Raw genomic sequence first — 26,682 nt, 5'->3', positions numbered from 1 at the left:
GAAACACAAAATACTTTACATGAAATTGTTATCTATTTTGCTGAGCAGAGCAGGACCGGGACCAGGAGCTTTGGCCTGTGGAAATATTGAATCCGTTTCTGAGATTGCTACCGAAGATTATAGCTCACAGGATGCCTTCCGGGAGGAAAGAGAGATGCATAACCTATATAGACTATAGCTAGCTACAGGAAAACAAGCAGACTCTTTCCAGAAACATAAGGACCTGAGGCATAAACCCTGGCAGTGGACTTAAAGTGTGGGCATGAGCTGCCTCGGTGCCTAGCCCTGTCCCTTGACTGCCTCACACAAACAGAATGAATAGCTGGTAACAAACAGAAAACAAGCATTGCAGAGACCTTTGCCCTTTGCTGGCTTAGACTTGATGATTCTCATGACATTAATATGAATAGACTAGTTCACTGATTGTCTCCCTGCCTAGAAGATGGCATCTTTATCAAAACATATTTCCACTTCTCAGAAGAGTGCTAAAAATAGCAGAGGTGCTAAACTGTCAGCAGGAAGCAGACTCCATGCATCATCATTTTGTGTTTCTACCTAGTTAACTACATCAGCTTCTAACAAATATTAATGTGGAGAGAGACTTGGAAGAAATTGTACTTGTTGCACTTACGCATGCATTATATTTGTTAAGGGTGAAACACAGTGTTATTTGCAAAGTAAGAAACAACATTGTGCAGTCCTAAAGGCAGAACAGAAATAAACTACAGCCCCACTAATCAGAATTTCACTCCTGGTTCCCCATTTGTGAGCTCAAATATTCCCACCAGTTCCTCTTTGGAGCTCAGATTCTCCATTCCTTTGGTAGTCCAGGGTATTTCCCTTCAGCCATGTTGCTGTGTGATGGAAAGAATTCATCATGGTTCTCTTCTGGTACAACTTCCCAAAGTGTGAATACCTCATGCAAAAAGCAAAAGGACCCCTCAAGCACTTTCTTTCACCTGCAACATTGTCTCAGCCTGGCAAGATATTGCCTGGGACTGAGTGTTGGGTCATGCTATGGGGTACAGCCAGGATAGGGGGTTCTGCTGTTGCTACCAGACCTTGTGGCAGAACAAACTCTCATAGTTTGGGTCTTGAAAGGAGAGGCAAAGAAGACAGTAATAACGAAGTGTGGTATTGCTGTGCTGTGGATTTTCCCCTGACTGTCTGCCATTCACATAGAGGTTCCTGAAGAAAAAGGGTAGAATATCATGGGTAGAAAACTACATCTTTCTGTAGGTGGTAACCCAGATCCCGCTGTGTCCCAGCTGCCCACAATTCTTCTGCATAGCTCTTCTGGCCCAGTGATTGACTGAATACATGTGCTTTGGAGAGTTGTGCTAGATAGTTAACCTTATTTTGCAAGCAAGGACCATGAGAGACATGTCCAACATGTTCTGAGAAAAGGGTCATACAAGGGAACATCTGTGGCTGTGTAGTAGTGCTTGAACCCAAAAAACATTCTAGGAAACCTTTAATTTTTCAGGAGTTTTGCTGGGCTGATGTTTACTACACCACAAAGTGGTGCAGCTCTCAGGCCTGAAGTTGGTGGAAGAGTGCTGGTTTTCTACCTTTGGTTGAAAATTTTCCTTTTGTGATGTATACCTGTTATGCTGTTTGTATTTTTCAACTTATTTCCACAAAAAATGCTCTATTTATGTCAACACTTTTGCTCTCCACAAAGGTGAGCAGGAAGAGTTACTTAAGTTACATTTATTTATTTTTTTCTCCCTAGAGCAGAAGCGATTTTTGTAGAGTTATCTCAAGGAGCCACTAGATATTGTGCTGCTTACTGCTCTTCCACCACCTAGCAAAAGTAGCTCAGAATTCTTACCCTCTATGTGCTCTCCTTTCAGATGGGGGTTAGTAGCTACCCTGTTACAAATTGCTTTTTGCCCTACATAATGTTAGTCAGTGAAATGTAATGATTTAGTTTTGATTTTCATTAGCAAAAGCTAGATGGAAGAAAGAAGGTTTGAGTCTAGTTTTTTTGGAGGGTGCCAAGGGGTCAGGTCTTTCTTTTCCTGCCAAGCTGAGAATATGCAAGTGTGCCCACCTGCTGATGAAACACCTTCTCTCCTAGTGGACTCCAGCCATTTGCCACTTCAGACACAGTGACAGAAGAGCTTGTGATATTATTGACTGCTACCAGCACACTCCGTTCCCTGCCCGTGCCCACCAGAGCTCAGCTGTCTTCCACTGCAGGACTCCCTCTCTCTGTCCCCTCCTGCCAACAGGGAGTTTTGTATACTTGATTTTCAGGTGTTGGGGAGAGCACAGGCAGACAGTGGCTTGAACCCATCAGTGGGTTCAAAGCCCCTCTTGCGTTTCAGGGACAGGAGTTTGAAATGTAGCAGTGTCACTACAAGCAGTCTCACCACAGTCGGATTTCACTGGCAGCATGCACACTCTGCAAAGCAAAACCCAGCTTGCTCTAAGAGCTGAGCACAGTGCCCTCTTGTCCTGCGTGGTGTGCAGCTAGTCTTACACCTCGTCCATTTTAACGTTCTCATTGCAGTGGTTGTAGTCTAGAGATGGGGGAAATTTGGAGGGCTGTGGGGAGGCATGTTTCTGCATCAAGCTGACCCTTGTCAAAAGTGGGTCACAGATGGTTTTAGTGGAACAGGAGGCAGATGCTTGCCAGATCAGTGATATAGCTTACAAAGTTTGTTCTTGTGCCCTGGGAGAGCATGCAGTGCAGATGTGCAAACAGTGACCTCATTCTGGTCATATTAAAGACAGTGGGTGAAGCTATTCAAAAATCCCAATGATAAAGTACTTTAAGTACTACTGGTTTTGTTTTTTTTAAACAGTTATATTATTACTTAGGGCTTAATAAAGTGGTAAACTGGTGTCCTTCAATAGAAAAAGGCTTGAGTCATATAAACAAGCTATAAATCCTGAGCAGATCTTTGTGGAAAATCAGTTCCCCCTGCTTTTATGAGCTACCACCTCAGGAATCTTTTCCCCCGACTTTTGGAAAACATCTTGATTTCATCAGCATCCATCTAAAGCTCTGCTAATTATGGCTAGGGTTGAATGTGCCCATCCTTGAGTTTCCACTGTGCTTGTGCTAACACATTAATGTGTGGCAGGAGGAAAGGAGAAGGCGTTTTATGCTTGTTTCTTCCTCACGGAACACAATGGTACCTCTCAACAAGACCCACACAGGATCTGCATTACAAAAAATCACCAGATTAAAAACTAAATTAACTAAAAATAAAAAAAAATATATTAAAAAAATCTAGGTTTTGATTCATCTGGAGTCAGGGTTGTGCCTTGCTATGATACTGTTGTCACAACACAATGACCCTGGGCAGGAACTAGTACCTCTTTATGCTAAATTTTGGACAAGCATAGAGCAGAAAGACTGTCTCTGCCACAAGAGCTTGCAGACTAAATAAAGTTTCTTGTCTCTGGCAGCAGAGCAGTTGGAAGCCACATCAGGACAGCCTGAGTAGTGCTGCATGTGCATGTGAGATCCAGAAGGGCAACAAAAGAAACAGTCACTGAGAAGCCAAGGGGGAGGATGATGGAGGTGGTTTTCTCATTTTAAATGACCTTACAAAAAATTAATATCATAATGCTCTACATACTGTCTGGAGCAAGAGCCTGGTTTGCCAAACTCTGCATGAGCAAAAATAAAACAGCTTTCTAACTGGATCTTACTGAAGCCTCTAAGAGCTCTCCTGGTTTGAACTCTTTGTTCCCCTCCTGCATGGGGACTTGCAGCGAAGTGTGATGCTGGCCTGAGCTATGGGAAGTCGTGGTGCTACGGGGCTCAGGAGCTCCTGTCTACACAGGGCTGGTGGTCCGCTGACATTCAGACCTCAGAAAAAAAGCATCCCTTGGATTCCTTCATTGTGAGGGATAACCAAATTACATACCCTTTGTCTGCACCTGGAAGAAAATTCCCAGACCTCTTCCCAGTTTCTGGGACACCTAGGCCTCTTGTCAGTGGCCCATGGGCTGCAGTTGATGCCCCCTCCTATGGGTTTCTGTAAAGATGTGTGGGTCAGCTGTGTGCAGCATTGTGCCTAACCTGAAACTATTTAACACCAGGCTCTGCAGTCAGCCAGGCATTAGGCAATGGAATGGCCATCAAACTGCAGCTGGATTTGTGTGGAAGATGTAAATAGTTCGGCGTCGAGTTAGAAGTTTTGTTTTTTTAAGAGTTATGAATCTTCACCTACTCTGGCAAAAGTCCTTTGATAGGTAGGTGGGGAGCTCTTGTTACCGTCCACCACTCTACCTTCTAGCTGGAAAAAAAAAAAAAAAAAAAAAAAAAAAGAAAAGAAAAAAAAGAAAAAGAAAAAAAAAAAAAGAGAGAGAGAGAGAGGAGAGAGAGAGAGAGAGAGAATATGAGCACCTTATCAACATAACAGAGCATCTCTGAGGAGGTTTGCAAGAAATATGCACAAGAAAAACAAACATACTCTGCTTGACAATCTGGGAGAGCCAGCTCTGCTAAGGCAAACCAGCTTTGCCTCAGTAACTTTGGCCTCATCTGCTGCGAGGAGCTGATCCCATCAAACACCATTGGTAGAGAAAGGTGTCCTTTTACTCCATACACCTTCCAACAAAAAAGCTGCCTCTAACACTTCAAGGGCCAGATCCAGCTCAGCAGAGCTTCCTTTTTGACTGAGATTTTGAAAAGACACGTACTTATCACCATGTTGCTAAATCCTGGACAAATACAACTAGCTGATTTTTTCCACCAACAAGCAAACTATAGTGGTTAATTTTAACATGAGCATGGAGAAAACACCATGTTGAACTCAGATTTACAACATATCCTGATACTACAGAGCCAGAGGCAGATGAGTGGATTTATGTGGTGCTTTCTGTCTGTCTTGCCTTCAACAAAATGTGCCTTTTGAGCACATTTCTAAAGATCTTTCCATGTAAGTGGTCAGAGATCTCAATTTTTTGTGTGTCTTTCATGCTAAAGTGAAGCTGCAGGGAGAGGAGCTGGGGTAGGGACCTCAGAGCTAGTGCTCTGGCATATCGTTGCTTGAGCTATGCAGCCAACTTGGAAAGTCAGACCTTTTACATTTAGATGCTCTTGCAAGAGAACAGAAAGTATAAATGACATAAAACATTGCAGTGTGTCTGCAAGCTGCATTTTATATCTTCATCCAGAGCTGAATTTAGCATCAAAGAGAAATACACTCTACATTTTACAGAGACATGAATACCAAACACATTTTACACAGACTGAATGAAACAGAACCTTGACCAGGAACTCCTGCAGACACAGCTCTCCTATGTGTGCAAAATGCTGTGCTCTGGATGGCAGGATGGAGTAACAACAGGAGCAAGAAAGAACCTGACTTTGTGGGCAGGATCTACCTGTGGTCGTGCCCTCTCTGGTCTCCCTGCTTCAGTTCCCCATCAGGACTTGTTGCAATGTTGCAACACTTTTTAGCTAATGGAAATGAAAGGCTGACAGAAATGCTCCATGGAAAGAAGAGAGAAGCCACTTTAAAATCAGGTTACAAAGTTATGTGCCCTGGGGAGAGGGGGAGCCTCTTTAGCACAGGGGTTTCCAGGAGACTGAGGTAAATGCAGAGAAGCTGTACATGAGCAGTAACATAGCACCCATGGGGCATCTTGCAGATGGTCAGGAGTTGAGTCCCCTTTGCTCTGACGAGGAGATGGGCAGGAAGAGGCAAGAATCACGCCACATCCCTGAAGTTACAGTGGCAAGGCCTCTTTTGCTCTGTCCTGTTTTAGTTTTGTTTGTTTATTGTGCCAAAGTATTTGCTGTTTATAAGCCATTTAAGTAGTTCACCAGTTTAGAAACCTGTCAAGAGTGTCAGCTGTGTGTGAAATTCACCCAAACTGTACAGGCTTTGCCTGAACCCCCTCCAACCCGAGCACCTGTGCATGTACACCTGTACAAACCAGGCAGCAGTCACTTCAGCCCCTGGGATGGCCTTGAAGCTGTGAATTCCACAGCACACAAGCATGAAAATCACTGAGAAATCACAGCTGGGATGCAAATCACAGACAAACCCAGGCAGTTTCTGGGAGGAGGAAACCTTCAACAGCACAGCAGAAATCTGCCCATTTATAAATGGATCTGGGCTCTGGAGAAAAGCATCAAAGCAGCTGCATCTAGACTGTGTTTCCTTTCTGCAATGTCCTGGGTCTCCCAGCTGGTGCAGCAGGCTGACACCATGCATTTGTCTATGTTTTGCTATTCCTGCAACCCAAAGCCTCCATGGCCTATAGCTCCTGCATGGTCTGAACCTTGAGGACCTGCAGCTAACCCATCATGAAGAACCAAGAAGGCACATGGTGTGCTTAACCGAGTCTCCTTTCTTAATGCTGCATGCTGGTGGGAAGGTGTTGTGGGGTCTGTGTGTATTGCTAGAGCCGGGGTGGTCTCTGCCTTTGGTGGTGCAAGGAGAAGCTGGGTGTATGAACTTGTTATGCAATCCGTAGTGTGGTGTCCCAGCTGCTCCTATTCACCAAGAAAATGCTGGGATGCCTGACCTACAGGAATGACATAGCAGCAATACCTCCCATGTACTGCTAAAGTTCAGTGTTGAGACATGTGATCCTACACCTGTCAGATTAAATAAGCTTTAGAGTAAGCGGGTTGGAGATGAAGCCAGTTCTTTTATGTGCTGCGTAGGCAAGATGCCAAAGCTGAGGCTGGTAGGATTTTTAGCGTGCCTAGATCACATACTAAGCATGCTTTTTTTTTTTGCCAAGCAGATAGACATATCCACCCGCACAGTCACGATCGCACTCATCATTTATGGTCTCTGTGGTCTCATGTTGGAGTAACGTGACTCTTCTGGTGAGATGGAGAGGAGGCTGAGACCCCACAGCACTGCAGGGATGGCTTGGGGCTCAGCAGGATGCCTGCCTCCCAGCTGCAGAGGGGCTATGATGATCTCTGAGACCCACATCAGTCTTCAAAAAGTACAAATGTGTTGTGTCTTCAAGGCTGGTTAAAAGCAAGAGGGACCCAGCCCCTTACAACCTCTTCAGCCAGAATGGTGACTTGCTTGTGAATTGGTGTGTAATCTCATTGGCACCAGCAGATTGAAAGGACACTGATTGTGGTGGTTTTACCGTGCTGGGCAGCTAAACCCCACAACCGCTCTCTCACTCCCACTCCTTTAGATGAGGAGGGGGAGAAGTAAAGCAAAGAACAACTCACGGGTTGAGATAAGGATAATTTAATTAAAGGGAAATAATTATAATAATTAAATAAAGACTACCATGAACTAAACAATTTAACTAAGGGGAAATAAAAGGGAAAGGGGAAAAAAGGGAGGAAAACAAACAAACAAAATAAATGAAAGCTATATGGAAGTGCAGAGGAAAGAAATTACTCCCTATTTCCCACAAATGAGAGATGATTGACCACGTCCTTGAAGCAAGGCCTCAATGCACGCAGCCGGTGTTCGAGAGGAGGACCGACGTCTTCTCAACGAGAGCCCACCCCTCCCCTCTTCTTCCTGTTTCCACCTTTTATTGCTGAGTGTGACACCACATGGTATGGAATATCCCTTTGATTGGTTTAGGTCAGCTGCCCTAGTGATGTTTCTCTCCTCACTTTTTGCCCACCCCCTAGGAGGGTTAGAGAAAGGCCCAATGCTGTGCCACTGCTGCTCAGCAGTAGGCACAACACTGGTGTGATAACACTGCTGTTCCAGCTACAAGTACAGAGTACGGCACTGTATGGGCTGCTGCCGGGAAAGTTAACATTCCAGCCAGACCCAGTACACTGATGTATGCAAGCTGGCAAGTCCCAGGCTCTTGACTTTTTCCTGCTGTGCCCTTTGGGAAGTTTGTCTCCCTCTTTCTTCTGGGTGTAAAGCAAGGTGGCCTTTCCTTCATGAACACAGAGACTGGGAGTTGAACAAGCCAGCTGCAAATTGTGTCAGCATCAGACAACATGAGCATCCTTATTTCATGTCCATAGTTAGACATAACTTAGACAAAAAAAAAAAAAAAAAAAAAAAAAAAAAAAAAAAAAAGCTAAGGGGTTAAAGCTTAGGGTTTAAGCTAATGACTGCATTTTGCAAAGGACAAGAAGCACTTTCCAGCAGCAAAGGAGCCCTGTGGCAGCCCGGCAGCTGAGCCCACCCCTACTCTGGTGGCATGGACATCATCCCCAGCACGGACAACTCTGGTGCCAGCGGGCAAGCTGCCATGCTCACAAGCAAGGAGACAACGCAGTGAAAACATTTTGATGTGAAGCACCAAGACACTGAAATAATTGGCTGATCCAGCCAGACTGCAAGGATTAAAACACAAAGCCCTGCTCTGTGTATTAATTCCTTCATTTGGATCTTGTCTCCCATTACTTTGAAAATAACAAGAAAAAAACTGGATATGATTCAGGTAGAAGAATTAACACTGCTGTTATCCCAGCAGGCTCTGGCCATTGCTCCAGCCATTGCTCCTTGCTGACCAGCCAGAGATTGTCCCCTTTCCATAGGAGGAAGCCTGTTTTTTTTCCTTCTTGCATAATCTGCTGTGTCTTGGGGAAATTTAGGTTGCTTGAAGTTGGGATGTCTGTCATACATGCAATGCAAATATGTTTTCCCTAAAGAGGGAAAATTAATTCTGCCAAAATCACAGTCTCTGTGATTCTGATCTAAGTCCTCAACAAGCAAAAAATAATGCTTAAAAGGAAAGCCAGTGTACAGGGTAACAGTTTTGGCTTGGATGTCTTGGATTAAAACCTTTGTGAATTATTTTTCATTTCTTAATGGAGGAGTTACAGATTCCTTAAAGGGTGTCATAACATTACAACCAACACCTGCTTCGCAGGACAACATCAACATTGTATAGGTGTTTCTATGCTCATTCAACAACTTGCTGCAATCAGGGATGTTTCCCCAAGCATTTTAATGTCCCCTTTAGCAGCACATGGGGCGGGAAAGTAAAAAGGAAAGGCACACTTTCCTTTGTAACTGTGGAAATCTAAGTTAAGTCCATACCAACCAAATTCTGTTTTTCTCCACTTCAGCAGCACAACATGGAGTGATGTACATTGAGCACCATGAATAAAAAACAAGGCCAATTAAAGATAACAGGAGAGTAGGGAGGGTTAATGAACTGGTTTTCTACAGTTTATTCAGCCTAATAAAAATTACTTGCATATTTTTATGAAATAAAACTTAGATCGGTGTCTGGTTAACATTTTTAAGCAAAATATATTTTAAAGAAAAGCGTAGAAAAAAATGTTGATTTAAAGTAACTTATTTCTTGGTTTCTGCAGAAAATAGAAGATTTTGTTTTATGCAACATTATTTAGACTTTTTCCACCATAATTTTAGGAAGAAAAATATTTTGCCAGCAGAAGACATTGACTTTTCCATTTAGCTCAGACTCCAGTACAACAAGGCTAGTGCTAGCTAGCTATACACAGCCTTGGAGCTTAGCTGTAGTAGACACTAAGTAATAAAATTAATTTATGACTGGTGTTAAGGATTATCCAGAATAATGGATAAATGCCTACCTCATGATTTACTTTAACAATGTGCACTGTTCAGACTTTTGAGCACTTTCCCAATAAAACTGATGCTGCAGAGAGGGTTGCTGTAGAACTCATATGGATCTGTTCTGGGGGATAGTGTTAAGGCTGCGAAGCTTTAGAAGGAATACTGTTTAGATCCAGTAAGTGGTGAGAATACAACATTCAAAAGGTATCTGTTTGCTGCCATGTCATGTCACATCTTCAAGAAAAAAAAAAAAAAAAAAAAAAAAGTAGGAGTCCTTTGGAAAACATACTTGAACTCTAATGCACCTGATCATCTCTAAGGTGCCATTTGAGAGATTGACACCCTTGATCAAATTGTGAATGCATAGGGAAATGTATCTTTATTCCTCAGCCCATGTTGAGTTTCAGTTCAGATTTCGGAGGAAGGAAGATGTTATCTAAGTCTTTTCATACTTCAAAGATTTATTATGTGTGTTGTTCACTCAAAAATTCTTGTGGATTGTGTTATACTTAAACCACAGCCTCCGGTGGCACAGCAGCATTAAGTGAAACAAGGAAATTACAGGTAAAATCTTGGTCATGTCAAAATGGAGGTGATGTTTGCATCTAAGTGGGAATTTCCCTATAGGATATCAAAGTAATTTGCCCTAAAATAATTTTACCTCACCCTCTCAATGACACATTTTTTCTGTTGTGCACCCTTTCATGCATGCTAATGGGGCAGTTCTTCAAAAGGAAATTCCTTCCCGCATTCATCACTTTTCATTAAGAGCTTTTGTTCTGGGAGCTGTGCCATCCTTTTATTTGTTGTTTGAGATGCATGGTGATTTTAATTAAGGAATTGTTGCCTGTGTGCACCATGGTGGTTGGATTCGGTGACCAGGGAGCAATAATTATAAATGCCCGGGGCAGCTAAGTTTTTGCTTCAACCCTTCAGTGGTTCTTGTCTTCACCAGGGAGGATCCTCCCTACTTTTGGACAGCTTTGCCCTTTAAAGCCTTGGGTCTGACATTGGCAGTAGGCTTGTAGCAGTTATGAAATGCTCATATCTAGAAGCCCTGAGCACGAGCAAATCCTGCAGGGCTCCATGTGGATTAACTCCTCCTTTGGTGTCCAAACAACAAGATGATTATTGTGGTTATCTTGAACTACTAGCTGTGGACAAAGTGCATGTGGATGCAGAGCTATTTTATTTGCTTTGACTGGTCAGCACAGGAGAAAACGATCTGTCACCATCACACAAGCATAGTTCATCCACTAGATGCCTGAAAAGTTGGAGCATTTCAGAGAATTTGATAAAATGAATATGCTGAGTGTGTTTTCTCTATCCAAGCAAGAGCTGTTATTCTGCACGCAAGTGACAAAATCAGCAAGAAAGGGGGCTGGAAACCAGACACGTTTGCTCCTTTGCTGGAAGCAGTTGGGCTGTTTACAGGGAGATGCATCTCTATCTCTTCCAAACCACCCAGTTCTTCTACATAAGCAACTCACTTCTCTGACACTCGTGACTACAGGAAAGGCTGCAATGAAAGCAGATGTATTTCTGGCCTGAGTGCATCTTGCTTTCTTCACCCTGAGGGTGCAGTTCTCTGTAAGTGATTCTATATTTGTCTTAGCAGGAGCCTGTCTGATAGATGAGAAACAAAAGCATTTCTATAATTTCCAGGCCCTTCTGCTTACTCTCTCACCAGGGTCTGCCTCTGTGAAGCAAGCCTGTTCTGTGCCCAAACCAACATGCCAAGACAGGTTTTTTTGCACACAGTGGCAAGCTGTGTATCTAAAGGGAGTCGGTCCTTGTGGGAACAATCTCCAGTTTAACACAGTCTGCCAGTTCCATAAGAGAGGAGGTGAAAGATCTTTCCTTTGCTTTCCGATATGCGTACAACTGTGGAAAGAGCTTGCATAAGGAAGATAGCCAAACCCAGCCTTTATCTTTTGGATGAGTTTCATCTGCTCACCTCAGGCATTTATTTGCTGCACCTGTGCATTGGGAGCTCCTGTCACTCCTTCCCACGAAACCCATTTGTTTGTTGCTTGGAGTGATGGAGACACACAGCTTTGTTAAAAGATAATGGATTTACAGATGATATGTGGAAAAGGTTGCAGCAACTTCTCGTACTCCTGTTGTCCCTGCCTCCCACCAAGAGCTTTCCAACATATGGTTTGCTTTGTTCAGGTTCAGGCAGAGTGAGCCAACAAGGTCCCAGGAGCTCAAGACGTTTGAAATCATGAAGCTAGGCTGTAGGCAAAAAGCCTCTTGCACAAGGAGACTGTAGGGGTGGGCCAGGGTGGAAGTTTCTTAGGTGCTACACATCAGGACAGAAAGCAGAGTGTCCCTAAGTTCAGAAGCTGGGTTACAGTACACAGATACAGGGAAATTGTCCCTGTTTCATGTTTGAAGTAACACAAATCTCTGCCAGGTGCCTGTGGGTTTGTGAGGACTGGGGCAGGGAGGGTCTTTCAGGGAAACACTTCAGTAAACAAAGCTGGAGGCTTAAGTTTATGTGCTGTTGATGGTGTGGTTGGAAAGAAAAATGAGTCTTGGGAACGTACGAGTGCAGACTCCATTTCTGCTATGAGCATGGCAGGAGAGGAGCTGGAGGAGGAGGAGTCATTCCCCTTTATCTGAAGAAACAGAAAACTCCGGGTGCCAGAGGGGGGAGGCTAGACAGGCCTCCAGCTTGCAGTGATGAAGAATGCAGGGCTGCCCATCACAACAAGCCTTCCACGACAAGCCTTGGTACATGTGGTGCTGTGCTCTGGTACACTTGGCAGGACAATGGGCTCCCCATTTTGGCCTGGCAACAAGGCAGTGGCAGTGGGCACAGGCTAACCAAAACAGCAGGCACCCTTCTGCCAGAACCTCAGAGGTCTGAGGTGTGTTTGTTCTGCTGCAGTCCTATCTGCTTCATCTCCACTGGTGCAGTGATCGGTGTGGTGTGCTGTTTGCAGGAAATGTTGAGAGCTGCATTTCAGCAAGTGCTCTCAGTAGGGGACTGCGCCATTGCAGCTATCAGAGACAGGCACTGTCATGAGCATTTCCCACATTCAACACAGCAGGAAGACAGAGGAATTGGCTGGGCAGGAATGAGGCAAGGTGGAGAAGAAAAAAAGAAAAAAGAAAAAAAAAAAAAAGGAAAAAATTGCCATCCTGTCTTTATTAATATTTTCTTTTCTGTGAAGCATTACCACTGGACTGCAAAAGACAAAGCAAATCCACATGTTTAGTTTCACTGCTTAGAGCAGCAACGTCACCACAACGAGAACTACCATTTAAACCACCACCCTGAGGAAAGCTGCAGCTCCTGTGGGAGAACTGGTCTCCATAAAGAAGGATTCCTTGGGGTTATGCTGACTACAGATGGAAATGATTCACAGAATCCGTATGCTCCTTTTCCCCTAGTTCTGGATGTCCCTGAGCTGGCAGCAGAAAAATGAGGTGTCAGAAGCTCTTTTGCATCTTTGTTTCCTTACTCACTGTCCTAAAAATCTGTGAGCTTTAAGGAAGCAGAGAATAATACCTGCCAACTGTGCAAAGTGGAGAAAATAATGCCTCGTCAGAGAAATCCATGTGTTTCTTTGAAGATATGCTTTCATGACTATTTTCCTTGCTTTGAAGCAGACTGTAATTTTCCTCTGCATGTGCCACTTTTTGGTGTATTTGTTTTGCATCAACACAGCAGGCAGGAGCTCACTCCCTCCACCCCTTCCTCCTTGGCTGCCAAGGTGCTTGCTTGGCTTGAAACCACCGGGAAACCCCTTGGTGGAAACATCCACTCACTCCTCAGTCTTGCTCTACCCATCCCCTCTGTGGTCATAGGCTCCAGCACACAATCCGTGTTCACCACGGGCTTTATGTTTGGTCATTTTTCCATCCATTTTCCTACCTCGCCTGCACTGTAATCCTTAGCCTGCTGTTGGCTCTGGGCATGTTTCCCCGGTGAGGTCAATCAAACAGCACTTAGTTTCTGTGGAGCTCTTTCAGCACGTATCTGAGCTGGCTGGAGACCAAAGAAAACAGGTGTTTCTGCCAGACCGAGCGGAGTGGAGGACTTCACCAAGGCCCCATCGCCCCAAGGATTAACATGGCTTTGGAGGTGCATGCTTCTACTCAGACAGCTACCAGCCTGAGAGCTACATAATCTCTGTATCCCTTCACACCCTGTGCAAACAAATTTCTGAACAACAAAAATGACATTGCAATGGAAAACCGAGATTTTCTGTGACTGCACTGTCAAAGGGAAGCATTTTGGTATAACGTGGCTTGTTTTGTTTTTTTTTTTCAAGGTCTTATGTTTGCTTTGATTTTACTTTTTTGACTGGAGTGGTTTGGCACGTCTGACACTAAACTCTAAATTATTTTGATCAACTGTAACATGAGAGCAGCTGTCCTGAATCAGACAAAAACTCCTGCATCCCATTTCTGACAAGGCTATAAAATGGATGGTGTTAACATGTGCACTACAGAAGGACAAGTATATGAAAACTTCCAAAGTACCTCTTCATCCTCAAAGCCATCTCTGGTCCATGGGCATCCTGAACAAGAGAAGGAAACTCAGTTTATGTGGCATCCTTCATGGTATCCCTTTTTTCTGGCAGTGACCAGGCTCCCCTGGAGTCCCCAGGAGCCCCCAGCATCTTCCAGCAGCCATAGCACCCTGAGGTGGGGATTTCCACTGCAAACCAATGCCTTGAGTTTGAACCTACCCCCTCCAGCTTCACTGATGCCCCTTTCTATCTTACAGCATGAGCAGTTGTACAAGTAAACCCACTACAGCAGTATATGTCCACTCACGGTCTCTGTGCCACTCATGGTTTTACAGATCTCCTTTTCACCCTCCAGACAACTCTTTCTCTTCTAACCAGATGGGATCTTTGCTTACTAACTGATATTCTTTTTCGGGGGGGGGGGGAGCGAGGGGGGGGGGGGGGAATAGGAAAGTGGCACTGGCCAAATTTAGCACCGTGCAGCAATTGCTTTCTTTCCAAAAACAAGCCTCTCATAAAGGGAAATACATTTATATTTTCCATGTTCTACTTTTGGCATCACACGTGAACTCCTGAATACAAATCTCATTTTTCATTAAGTAGATTTCAAGATGTGAGTCAGTTTGCCCTTTGACCTATGTTCCTTTCCCACCATTTGGATCTGTGAGTAAAAAAAATAAAACTCAAATACTTTCACTTTCTCATTTTCCTAGCACTGTTGATGAAGGGAAAGACATAAATTTAGAATCTTGTTTTATTCATGGTCATCACTCTACCATTTTGGAAAGCGTAACTCTCCAAGCGGGACGTTTATATTGTTACAAAAGCAGAACTCCTCAGAAAGATATAAATCTTTTCTGCTAAACCTACAATATTCACAGTAAAGCTGGATGCTATGCCTGTTTTCTCCAACCCTTTTAAACCTAGTTTTTATCTTTTATTTGCTTTCTGGGAAAACAAAACAAAACAAAACAAAGAAAAAAATACTTTGGTGCCCACAAAATAGCTCTGCCTAACCTACAGTTTTCAGTAACATCCTCAACACGTATAGGAACTATACAATATCCAATCCTCTTGTGCTCTTGGTATCCAAGTGGGTGTTTCCCTCAACCCCAGATCACACTTAGCCATCTCTCTCTTACCTTTCAAGCTTCACTTGGGTAGTTTTTGACAAAACTGAAGCTGCTGCTGTGAAACTTAAGGGACTGGATGTCATGGGCTGGTGTAATGATAGTGGGAAAACTTTGAAAGAGCCTTGTTTAACACTGCAGAGTGAAATGTGGCTTTGGTGCTCATTGGTGTAGGTAAAGCTAATCAACCCCCATCACAGAATATCAGTCACAGAAAGAGGCTCTCACAGAATGAGAGAAGGGTTGAGGCTGGCAGGGACCTCTGGGTCCATCTGGTCCATCTCCTGCTCGAACAGGGCCACCCAGAGCAGGCTGCCCAGGCCTATATCCTGATGGCTTTTGAGGATCTCCAAGAAGGGACAATCCAGAGACTCTGGGCAACCTGTGCCAGTGCTCCATCACCTGCACTGTAAAGAACACCTGGTGTTAAGAGGGAACTTCTTGTGTCCCAGATTGGGTCATCTGCTGGGGGAGATTAGCATCAATATCTAACAGAAGCAATGGTGGGATATTCATTGCAATGTCAGAGAGGACATGCATTGAAACAGAGCTGTGTGGAGTAAACCTATTCATTTAAGGAGATCACTTTATTCTCTTGGTGATAGGAGCCTTAGTAAATTGATAGGCTTGCTTGAGAAAAAAAAAAAAAATATATATATATATATATATATGTATGTATGTATGTATGTATGTATGTATCTTCAACTAGATGGATAGAATAAGGAAGAACATTTACTTTACAGGCTTCAACATAGGAAAGTATTATTTTCTGTTTAAGCATGTGCTTTACATCCTCATGCTTTCAGTAAAGTCCTGAATGAGAACTTGCTTCATCTACTGAATACCTAAAATCCTTGATACTGATTTTTACGGGATTTTTGTCAGCCTGTCCAGTCTTTTACCACATCTTTTCAGAACATGCATGTATAAAACAGAAATGTGTGTGCACACAGCCTTCAGTGACTGGGAGAAACCCAGAATGAATGTGATCAAGTCACATGAAGGTGAAAAGTCCCAACCCGTGTTGCAATTCATGCAATCTTCAGAAGAAAAAAATCTCTTTTCTGTCATGGTGCAAAATGAGAGGGTGGAGGTGTGTGGTCAGGCTGACTGAGAGCCAGTAAAATGGAAATGTGAGCAATATTCCAATTTAACTCAATGGAAGCCCACTAGTTAGTAAGTAGTTCAAGTATTTTAGTGCCTGCTGTGTTGATGCCTACAGGGAAAATACTCTAAGTGCTTTCCCTTTCTCACAAAGAAAAGAAGTTTCCATCTATGTTTTATAAGGCTATCTTGTCACATCCATTATAAGGCATGACACAGCCAGTCAGAGAAAGTACCACAGTGATTTTTGTCGTGTATTTGAGCAGGAAGGCTTTTGTGAAGGGTAGAAAACACACACGCACACATACATATATATGTCTATCTACAAACAAATAGAAATGTAGGTCAGTTAATTGTGAAGATGCAGGTGCCTTATGCTGGCCTATGGCGCATCTGATGCACACTGTTAATGCCTGCATACATCAGATCCAAGCATTATGTCAGTCTGCTCAGCTTAGCACAAGCAAGAGAGAATTATCCTTATTGTGAGAATATTAGGCCATTAACGGGAACAGCTTTTATAACCACTTTATTCAGGTCCATGGCTGACCAGCTATTTTGGGAAGTTTAAGTTTTTTTGCTCCCCAATTAAGTACACAGTTAATATTGCATGATTAAAAAAAAAAAAAAAAAAAAAAAAAAAGAGCCCTTAAAAATGCTGTGCTGTTGTTTTTTTTAACCTCAGGGCCATGCAATATCCTGCTCCATTCAAAAACACAGAGGGGAGATAGGATAGGATTGGAGGAGCGATAGGAGGAATGTTCCACAGGCTATCAATTTTATATAAAGAGTGATTTTTAAAGGTGCATGCATAAATTTTGTATGCCTGCGTGTGCTCAATGCAAATTGTCTTTTGCATGCATAGAACAGCACAATGTCATTTTCAGATGAAGACAGACTCCATTTGTGACATTTTAGTTATCCAAAAAGCCAATTTTCCTTTTCCAAAACAACTTTGTCAGAATATTTTTGTTCAGTGGTAATATTCTTATGTCCCTCTGGCAGCTCTGTGTGTGTGTGTTTATGTGTAGATCTGGATACACACAATCAGCATGAAGGAACATGCAGTGTGTTGCAGAACTTCTTGACATATGCAGCATTTGACTTCTTAGCTTCTCTAGGGTTTGTTAATCCAGCCCTCCCCTTACTTGTTCTCATGTCTCACTTTTCAATAGGTCCAGGCAGTTAACTGACTCCATTTTGAGTGAACCTGGCATAAAAATAAATAAATAAATAAATAAATAAATAAACGTGGCTTTACCTTCTTTGCAAATGTTGTGCTTTTACTCAAAATGCCATGGTTTGAGGTTCAATATAAACATAAATCATTTGTGCCTAAAGACCATCTTCCTTTATGCCCCCTGAGAATAAGACAAAAAGGTTTGAAATCCCTAGAAAGTGGTGAATTCCCAGTAGGACACCCAGAAATGGAACACAGAATGATTTTGGGGACTGAAGGAATCTCCAAATGTCTTCCAGCCCAACCTTACAGCTGCAGAAATATTTAAATAACTAAAACATGCTTCCAACAGGTAAAAGATGAAAACTGTTGTTCCAGTAAAAGCTGCGGCTGATGTGGTTTTGGCATGGCCTATCTGTGTTTACTACTTGGTATTTCTGTCTTGGTTGGGAAGTTTAACATGAGAAAACACCTGTGGGAAGGGGAACCTGGAACGGGCTGGAGATGGGTGAGGAGCAATGCTCCCTGCCAGGCACATAAAATTTGGGCAAGGCAACAGGTTGGTGCTCCATAATGGGGAGGGGTGGAGGATGAGGAGAGCAGATAGTCCCCCTCCTGAAAGCTCTGGGACAGCCTGCTGCTGAGCATGGGTTGGTGGAGATGTTTGTGGAGGTGACCTTGAGAACCATCAGCTGCTGGCACAATATGTGGCCAGCCTGGCCACTGGGAGCCACCATGGGCCAGCATCTCCTCTGCAGTTGTGCTTTGAATCCCAAACAAAGCGAGCAGGCTACCTGCCCCATATATGCCTCAGATCAGCCCTGTGCAATCCAAACAAAACACATTTTCCCCAAGAGGCTGGGGGCTTGGAGCCTCAGCACCTGCCCCGAGGGGACATCTCCACCTGTAGCCCACCTCCCTTCATGGGTGATGCCCTCTCATGGCGTTACCATCACACGGCGGTCCCCACCGCTGCCCCGGGGTCTGGCACGAGAAAGAGCATCTGTGTCCCTTTAACTTCCCTCCGAGCCGCGATGCCTGTGTTCTCCCCTCCTCTGGGACTGTGCACGCTGTTGCTGCTCCGGCTGCCGGCAGCCAGCGAGGAGAATTTCTGCTGCCGGTGAGCGACCGGCTGGTCCGGGGCTGGCACCCTCCCAGCGAGCAGAGAGCAGGTGAAACGGGACTGGTGGCATCTGTACAGATGTGCGTGGCTGCCTGCATGCTCCTGTGAATCCGCCACCCTTAAATCCTCCATTTCTCTGACGATCTCTCTCTCTCTCTCTCTCTCTCTGAAATTATTTTTCCAAGGAGAAAAGGAAAAGGCAGACAGAAATAGAAGGCAAGAGACAACAGCTTGAGGACCAGATACTTCAACTGCAGCATTTCAAGGTAAGGGACCGAAGCCAGAAAGGACGGATTGACTAAATTTGTCCATTATTAGATATGCAGATCACACGCCTGAAAGCAGGGGAGAGCCCACCCCGACATGCAGCATCTCTCACTGCTGGAGCCTGTCTCCTGCAGCGCTCGTGTCGTGCCTGCTCGTCGCTCCCTGTGCTTCGTGCACAGGACCATGCTGCAAGGATGGGGTCGGGAGGGTGTGGGCACTGTGCTGCTAATGTGGAGTGGTGTTATTGATTATACATAACGATAAGACACCGGTCGCTGTGGGTTGGGTGTGCACTGCATGGCTTCAGTGAGCACTTTTCTGCCTGCAAAGCTGTGCTAAATTGTGCTGGTGCCTGTCGTTAGGTTTTGTATGCGTGTGTGCTCTTTGCAGAGGGGGTGTCAGTGTGCACGCCTGTGTGTGCAGAGCTTTAATTGTAGGATGAAGTTGTTAGGCGTATGTGCCAGAACAAAATGGGCAGGATGTACAGGCAGGGAGGGTGCTGATGCGTGTATGTGTGCCTACACGGAGAGGAACCTCTTTAACAGGGTGCCGAGCAGCCCCCACTCCTGCTGGACTCCATGACAGCTGCAGAGAGCACCAACTGAGAGGCATCCTGGTTATTTCTATCATTTACCCTTCCTGCCAGTAGCAGTTTGTCTCTACATTTTGTGTAGCAAGATTGAGAACAGAAATGTACATGTGATCTTTTTTTAACCAGTGTGCGTTTGTGGGTCGAATCTTTTGAGATTATTGGTTCGTTAGAGGAGCCCGAGGAAAACAGTAATTAAAATATCTCAGAAAGATGATCAGGACTGGACAGTTTTTCCTTGCAGTGAGCTGGGCTGTGATTTAATATACATATATGTATATAGGTTGCTTGTGCCATAGTATGTGTGCAGTACACCTGCATGGGGAGGTGCCATGCCAGACGCCTCCTTTGCCCACGCCTGCACTGGAAGATCAGGCTTCCAGTTACTGCCACAGGCAGGATCCTTCTTCTGCCTCTCCAAAACCCTGCCATCATGTTCCATAAGCTATACCTAATTTTCTGGTAAACACAATGCAGTTAAGCTGCAGTAATTGATTGCTGCCCACGTAGATGCTCCTGCAGGTTCACCACAAATCTACAGATGTCACACATTGTCTCTGGTGCCATCAGTCCATAACACAGTAGCATTTCTGTAGGGCAACAGGAGTCACCCTCTCATTCAGGCTGCCATGGACCCCAGGCAAGGGAGGATATCTGCTGACAACCACAGACAGATGCAGCAGGGCAGTACGATGCCTTTCCAGTGCCTCCAAGATGCTTGCTTTCTTTTTGCTGCAAAGCTGGGTGCTTCCTTTATCATGTTAACTGTTTCCAAGCTAACTGAATTATGCTTTTTCATGAAATTCTTTAAGCTGAGCCCTCTGGGAAGCCAGTTCTGGCAATTGTTGTGTTTCATCTGATTTCTTGTGATATAGCTGAGGCTAAACTGTATTTTATCATCCTCCTCAGGGAAAAGCCAACTCCACGCAGTGGTGCAGCAGGGTCAGGCCCTGGGCTGGTGTAAGCTGGAGCTGGCTCCATCCCTGTTATGCTGGTTACTGCCAGCCCAGGCTCAGGGTTGCTGCACAGATTTTTTGAGTGGCACTCATGAAAATTAACTATTTTCCTTCATCAGTTAGCTCACAGCCTGGAGCAAGAACCATAATCACACAGGAAGCAAAGGGTAGATCAGGGCACTGACATCTGAAATGGCAGCTTCCTCAGCTAAAAGCATGGCCAGACTTAAGGACTGTAATCCTGGGTGTGAGGATGAGCATCAGGATACAGCAGGAGCTCCTCCAGCCCTCCATTCAGTGTCATCAGATATCACCAGAGAAAAAGTCCAAAATAAGTGCATACATCTTCCTTCGGAATAGCTAGATAAAGTATGGTTTGTTTCCTGAATCGTGTCGAATGCAGCTAACTCAGTGCAACACATAAATCCAGGTCAAAAAGACCAGGCTTACCTAGGATGCCCTTGCACTTACTTAAAATGCTGTGAAGTTGTTAATGTCAGTGTAAAGCATAAGGACTTTGCATCAGTGTTCATTAAAATCAGCTGTGGAGAAGCCTTTGAAAATAATATCTGGGTTAATCCTGTGTCTGCGGTATCTGGGTTGATCCTGCAAGTGTAACAGCTTGAGTTCACCCAAAGACATTCGTGCCAGAATGCAATGGATTTGGTTCATTTTTCTGTGTTGCCAGGGCAATTTTCTCTTAAAATGCACTGTGTAAAATAGTACGTTCGGTTACCTAATAAAGGTTCTGAAGACTACAGCAGTTCTGCTAATTTCAGACTATTTTATTCACATAGGAAAACTATCTAACAGAAATAATTTATTACAAATGTTTATGTTGGGTTACCTACAGTGCTCAAGTTGCTGATGCCAATTAGTCCCCTGGCAAGACAGATGACTTACTCTTCTACCAGTTCATTCGTTTTCTCTTTGTTGCATACTTGGCTGACAATAAGTGATCGGTGGCTGCTCTCTTGTCTTAGGCAGAACAGCCCAGCAAGCACTACCTTGAACATGAATTAGTCATGTGGCAACATATTTTGCAAAGACTCTTGAGAATTAGGCCAATGGAGGACAAAAACATGACTCAAGTATTAATTTTTTGTCCACAAGGACAAAAACATGACTTAAGTATTAATTGTTTGTATGAGCTTCTTGTTTAATAATGTGTGAAAGCCTGGAATAGGAGAGAGCCTTGTGTAGTGTAGACTCCGAAGACTGAATTGCTTCTTTGCTGACACTGAAAGCCATTTATCCTCTTGACTGAATTTCTAGAAAGTAGGGATTTTGGTAGGCACAGACTATCCCAATGGTTGTCCAGGACCTTCTGGGTGATCTTTTGAATACAGGAGGCGTATTTGTCTAGTTTACAATCAAATACCTTGTTGAAAAAGCTCTTGGTGATGGCAAAAGCATAAAGGTAACTTGAAGCCCTGTTTTTTGGTTTTTTTTTTTGAGATAGAAAAAGTGCCATTTTGCTCTAATAAGACGATATTTGCAAAATTCCTCCTTTTCTCTCATCTACTTTAATTTTTAATACTAAAATAATCTCTCATGCAATATTTTTTATTGTTGTTGTTGTTGTTTTTAACAGTAGGTAGACTTTAAACTTCATGCTTCAGCAACTCATTGGCCTTGCCCTTACAGGCACACCTTGCCAGGTCCATGGGAACTGGAGATGCTACCAGCTTCTTGCACTGCTGTTCATAATCAGAAAAGTGGACAAAATTCACTATGTGCAAACACAGTATCTATCAACGTGATGTAGTCTCTTGAAGAAGAGAACAGTTGATCTTGGTTGAATTGTTACACTGGAGATAGGATCTGTGAGCAACAGCTGCTTGTAAGAGCTTGTTCTGCTAGGCAGAACTGGAGAGGGCCACTTCTGATGGAGGTGTCCGCTATTTCAAATAAACACCAGGGTAGAACTGGCTTCCTCCGTAGTTAATTGAACACAATTTCTGTAATCGTTTACTGTAGCTCTGTTTGGGGGTGGCTGGTAATAAAATAAACAGCACAAAACGTCCTAATTGAATGAAAAAAATGACTTATCTGCTGCTACTTTACTATTACAATAAATCCATTTACTGCAATTATTTTATTTCTGGAGTGTTTGAAATGTGAGGGACCTTTTTCTGTTAACAGCTATTTCTTAAAGACTGCAGTTCATGAACACTCAATCTATAGCATAATTATACCTTTACTTTGAAGGAAAAGAAAACCTTTTTATGTTATAGATATTATGCTAAGGTATGGTTTTAGTTGAAACTATCTTATCTAAAAATACATCTTAATTTGATTCTTCCAAAATTGCTTTGTTAACCTCATTTTATTCTAGCCCCAAAATAAATGTTGTCAGAGAATATAAAAAGAGGTATATAACCATATATATATATACATATATATATATATATATATATGCATATGCAAATGCAACAGTGTGGAAAAACAGAGAAAACTTTTACAAATGAGGGAATCTTGTTGTTACTTTATCCCTTTGTGAATTTCAAGTGAATTAACCCTTAAACTGAATAGCAGCTCAGCTGAACACACACACACACAGACAAAACATATATTTAATGATGCCATGGACAGTCTCTGTTCTCTACAGGGACAGTGCAATAGCCCCCAGACCCTCTTCTTATTAATAGTCAAGCGTTCTTTATGCTATGTGATATCTGCTATGGTAGTTCCAGGCTGTCCATCTGTTTTAACATGCTGGAGCCCATTACACCTCTACAAGGCTGGAAGTTCATGCCATCTCCATTTTCCATCCATGATTCTGGAGCAGGGAGAGACTGAGAGCTAATTCAGAGAGAAATTTCCATGTCCAGAGCACTGGGGACCCTTGTTCAGCCCTCCTGTGCATCGGCATCTTTGGACTGGTCACATCCTACATCCTTGGAGAGCTCGCCTCCCACCAGGCCTCAAGCTGAGAAGAGAGAGGCTGTGCCTCTCTGCTAGTCTCTTTTATAATGCAGAAGAGAAATTCAGATTCATTAGGCAAAAATGGGAAGGGGAATAGGACTGTGTAGTCTAAGGAGCTGGGGCTTTTGCTATTTCTGAATTGCTCACAGGTTATGAAGCTGAAGGATATCCTTACAGGGAAGTAGTGTTTGGAAGGAGGGATTTCAAAAATCCTTACGTGTTTTCTTTCAAGTCGTCAGAAAGAAAAAAAAATATATATCCCCAGATTAAATCTTTTAGCCATAACACAATATTTTCTCCAGACCAACTACACAAGTTTACTACCCCAAATGGGTGAAAGCTTTAGTCCTTTAACTCACTTTTCTTACCTGTTTGCATGCCATTGCCACATAACAGGAAATACAGTAATTATGCTGCTTTAATAACTCTAATAACACATTATTTAGGAAAAATGAATGGTAGTGTGAGGTAGTGTGAACCTCCAAGTGGAGAAGAGTTATTCTGGATGACCACATAAGTGTTCCCCTAAGGGCAGAATTTCCTTGAAACCCACTGAACTGGCACTCAGTTTTACCCTCAGAGCAGGTCATGGCCACACCAGCAGTTTTTGTTTCAGACAGACTGTGTCAAAGTAGCTCAAGGATGTTTACTTCTTGCTTCAGTGCCAGCTCTTCCTAATGGACTGATACGTGCTTAAGAATGAATTCACATGACCCAAATTCAGCTTTTCGAAACAATGAACACAAGAACCCTTAAACCAGAAAAGAAAGGAAACCCTGAAAAATAGCTTTTCTTTTTGTCTCTTGACTGATGTGTGTATGTGGAAAGGAGTGACAAACTGGAGCTGAGGACAAACTGAATGCAGAGAGGAAACTATTCTTTCAGAAGATAATAGTAAAAGCAACTGTAATGATGACAACTTGCAAAGACTATTTGGGAGAAGAGGATTGGCAATTTTCAAAACCTCAGATTACAAACTATTGCAAAAGAAATTAATTTGATTTGGGTGTTGTTTGTTTTTATGTTTGTTGTTTATATTATGTTATTATCTCTCAAATCTGTGCTTTGGTTCTTTTGAAAACACGGAATGAGTACTCACAGGGAAAGACAAAGCATACCTAAGTTTCTGGCTCCAGGAGGTAACAGCAAGATCAAACTCTTTTCATGTGTGTGTTTGTAGAAGAGGCTCCTATTTAATTTCCATGCAACCACACCAGGTCAAGTGTCCAGATACTTCTGCTAGCTTAAAGCTATTTGTTACTCCAGCTACAAGACTCCCTGGGAAAAAGAGAAATCCTCACAGAGTTGTACAGTAGTTTATGTGTGAGAGAACCCCACAAGTCTCCTCGTGCCCTCACCAGCAGGAACAGGTTGCTCCCGTCCTGCATTTGGTCTTTTGCCCAGGATGGAGATCCCGTGGCCTCCCTGGGCAACCTGTTTCCAGGTCAAACACCATCCTGGGAACTGCATATGCTCTCATTGTGACATCCTTTCAGCAAGCTGTGTCCCTGTGCTTTGCCAGCCGGTGCCCATAGGGACAGCCCAGTCCCCTCATCCTTCCTCTTTCCCCCGCAGCAGCCACCGGCAGATGCTCACTGTTGGTTCTCCTTATGGTGCTTAATCCCTCCACTAGTGAAATGATGAATAATTGCGCAGAGGTATCACTGTCATAATGCCTTGAAGAGCTCTGAAACCTGAAGTAGACTCCCCAGAGATAATGAAAAACAAACCCCATCTGTCCAGCTTAGGTACTGTGGTTGTTTTCACCTGTTACTTCAAGCAGAACTTCCTGATAGTCCAGACATATGAAAAATATACGTAGAAAAGGGCCTCTGTTTGATTTATCCTTCACCTTATAGTTGTTTTTATCTCATTGTCATTTCAACCCTTTAATAAATATTTAAAATTCTTGCTTGTATCCATCCATACCTATGATCTCTTTTATTGAAACTAATTCATACAGACCAGTGCTCTGTGGTTAACCTCTGATCTCAGCAGAAGAGACACAAGTTTTTCTCCTTCTCCCATACAGTCTTGACAATGTCTCTTGCTGTGTTGGGTTTCCTTTCAGCTGAAGGAACTTAGGTTTTATTTCTTCTTCTTCATCTTTGTATGGAAACAACTGTCTGCTTGGTTTACACAGTTAAATAAAATATGGGACCTGAGCAATTTAAAAGCAAAGCACACAAAATATTTACACTGGTGATCTTGCTAATGGATGGGAAGCTTACACTGGGGATGCAAAACAATTGGCTTTTTTTCTTCCCAAAGTGTTCCTAATTGGACATCTATCTATACAGCTGCAATTTCTGCTCCTGAGAGTTTTTAAACAGACAGAGCATGTGATCTCCGTGAAGGAGCTCCAGTAAGCAGCACACCCGTCCCTCAGGCAGCCAACTGCTGATGCGCCTTCCCGGTGCATCTGCAAGCCTGGAACACTGATCAAGATCCCCTTGCCCTCCCTGGGACAAGAGCTGGGCTCCATCCCATCCCATCCCATCCCATCCCATCCCATCCCATCCCATCCCATCCCATCCCACATAAGCACAAACAACACAGGCCACGTTGTGTTTTCCTCACCCACTCCTGCAGCTCCATCTCACTGCTCAAAGCACTCCTACCTGCAGTGTTGTTGTGCTGAGTGTGTGCTTTGAGAAAGGGAAAGGAAAAAATTACTCGGGGGGCTGAAGGTAACAGCTATGGCAAATAAACAAGGGGTGAAGAATAGCCCCACAGTGTCTTTCAGCTGCCGTGATTCCAGGTCGTACTTATAATGGCAGTGGCGATCATGTTTTATTATTTCCGCCCTGCCCTGCCCACTCCTGCTGCTCCACGCATGACTTTTCTGCAAGTCACTGTGCCTCCTGCCAAGGAAAAAGCAGCGGCTGAGCCGTGGACCCCACAGCAGTGTGACACCTGCTGTGTGCACATTGACTGATCACTGGAAAACATCTGTAACTATTGGTCTGAATGCATGCTTCTCAAAAACGGTTTTAAGACATCACTTCCTCAAAGTATTTCTTAGAATTACTTCTTGTTTAATAGAATCTTGACCCTCTACTTAATCTGCTTTATGGACACAATCTTTAGTCTTGCATTGGCTAAGCTCCACCAGCTAACATGTATTTTTTCATTGAATTATACCTACCCTAGTTATGACATTGTGGCTGAGGTCAAGACTACAAGCAAGCTGACAAGCTTTTCAGCATGACTTCATTCCATAATATGAGCAGTGCTTGTGTCTTATCTGTGTATCATGCAGACATGTTCTTTAGGCTATAACAAGTATCTCAGATGATGGAAAAGGCAACAGAAAGTTTAGCTGCTAAGCAGAATGCTGTCTCCCAAATCATCCCAGTGAGTTGGAAATCGCTGCCTGCTCTGTTCCAGGGCCAGTCGTGCTGTGCAATGATACATCCAGCTCATGGCAAAGCAGTGTGCTGAG

The 26,682-nt window shown here is 43.6% G+C and overlaps 1 protein-coding gene across 4 annotated transcripts in view; it reads left to right on the top strand.

Annotated features, from left to right (window-relative positions):
- The window catches only part of PALM2AKAP2 (PALM2 and AKAP2 fusion), a gene marked incomplete at its 5' end in the record, with an annotated part of 261,027 nt that overhangs the window by 30,692 nt on the left and 203,653 nt on the right, over positions 1–26,682 (top strand). For all 4 annotated transcript variants that reach the window (XM_084305397.1, XM_084305396.1, XM_084305390.1 and 1 more), the window contains one exon: positions 18,683–18,763. In XM_084305397.1, the coding sequence (XP_084161523.1) occupies positions 18,683–18,763 (81 nt within the window). The remainder of the gene's footprint in view (positions 1–18,682; positions 18,764–26,682) is intronic.

Source organism: Netta rufina, assembly GCF_964035555.1.
Source record: "Netta rufina genome assembly, chromosome: Z".
In the NCBI taxonomy this organism is placed as follows: domain Eukaryota; kingdom Metazoa; phylum Chordata; class Aves; order Anseriformes; family Anatidae; genus Netta; species Netta rufina.
This window is presented reverse-complemented; position numbering and strand designations above follow the sequence as displayed.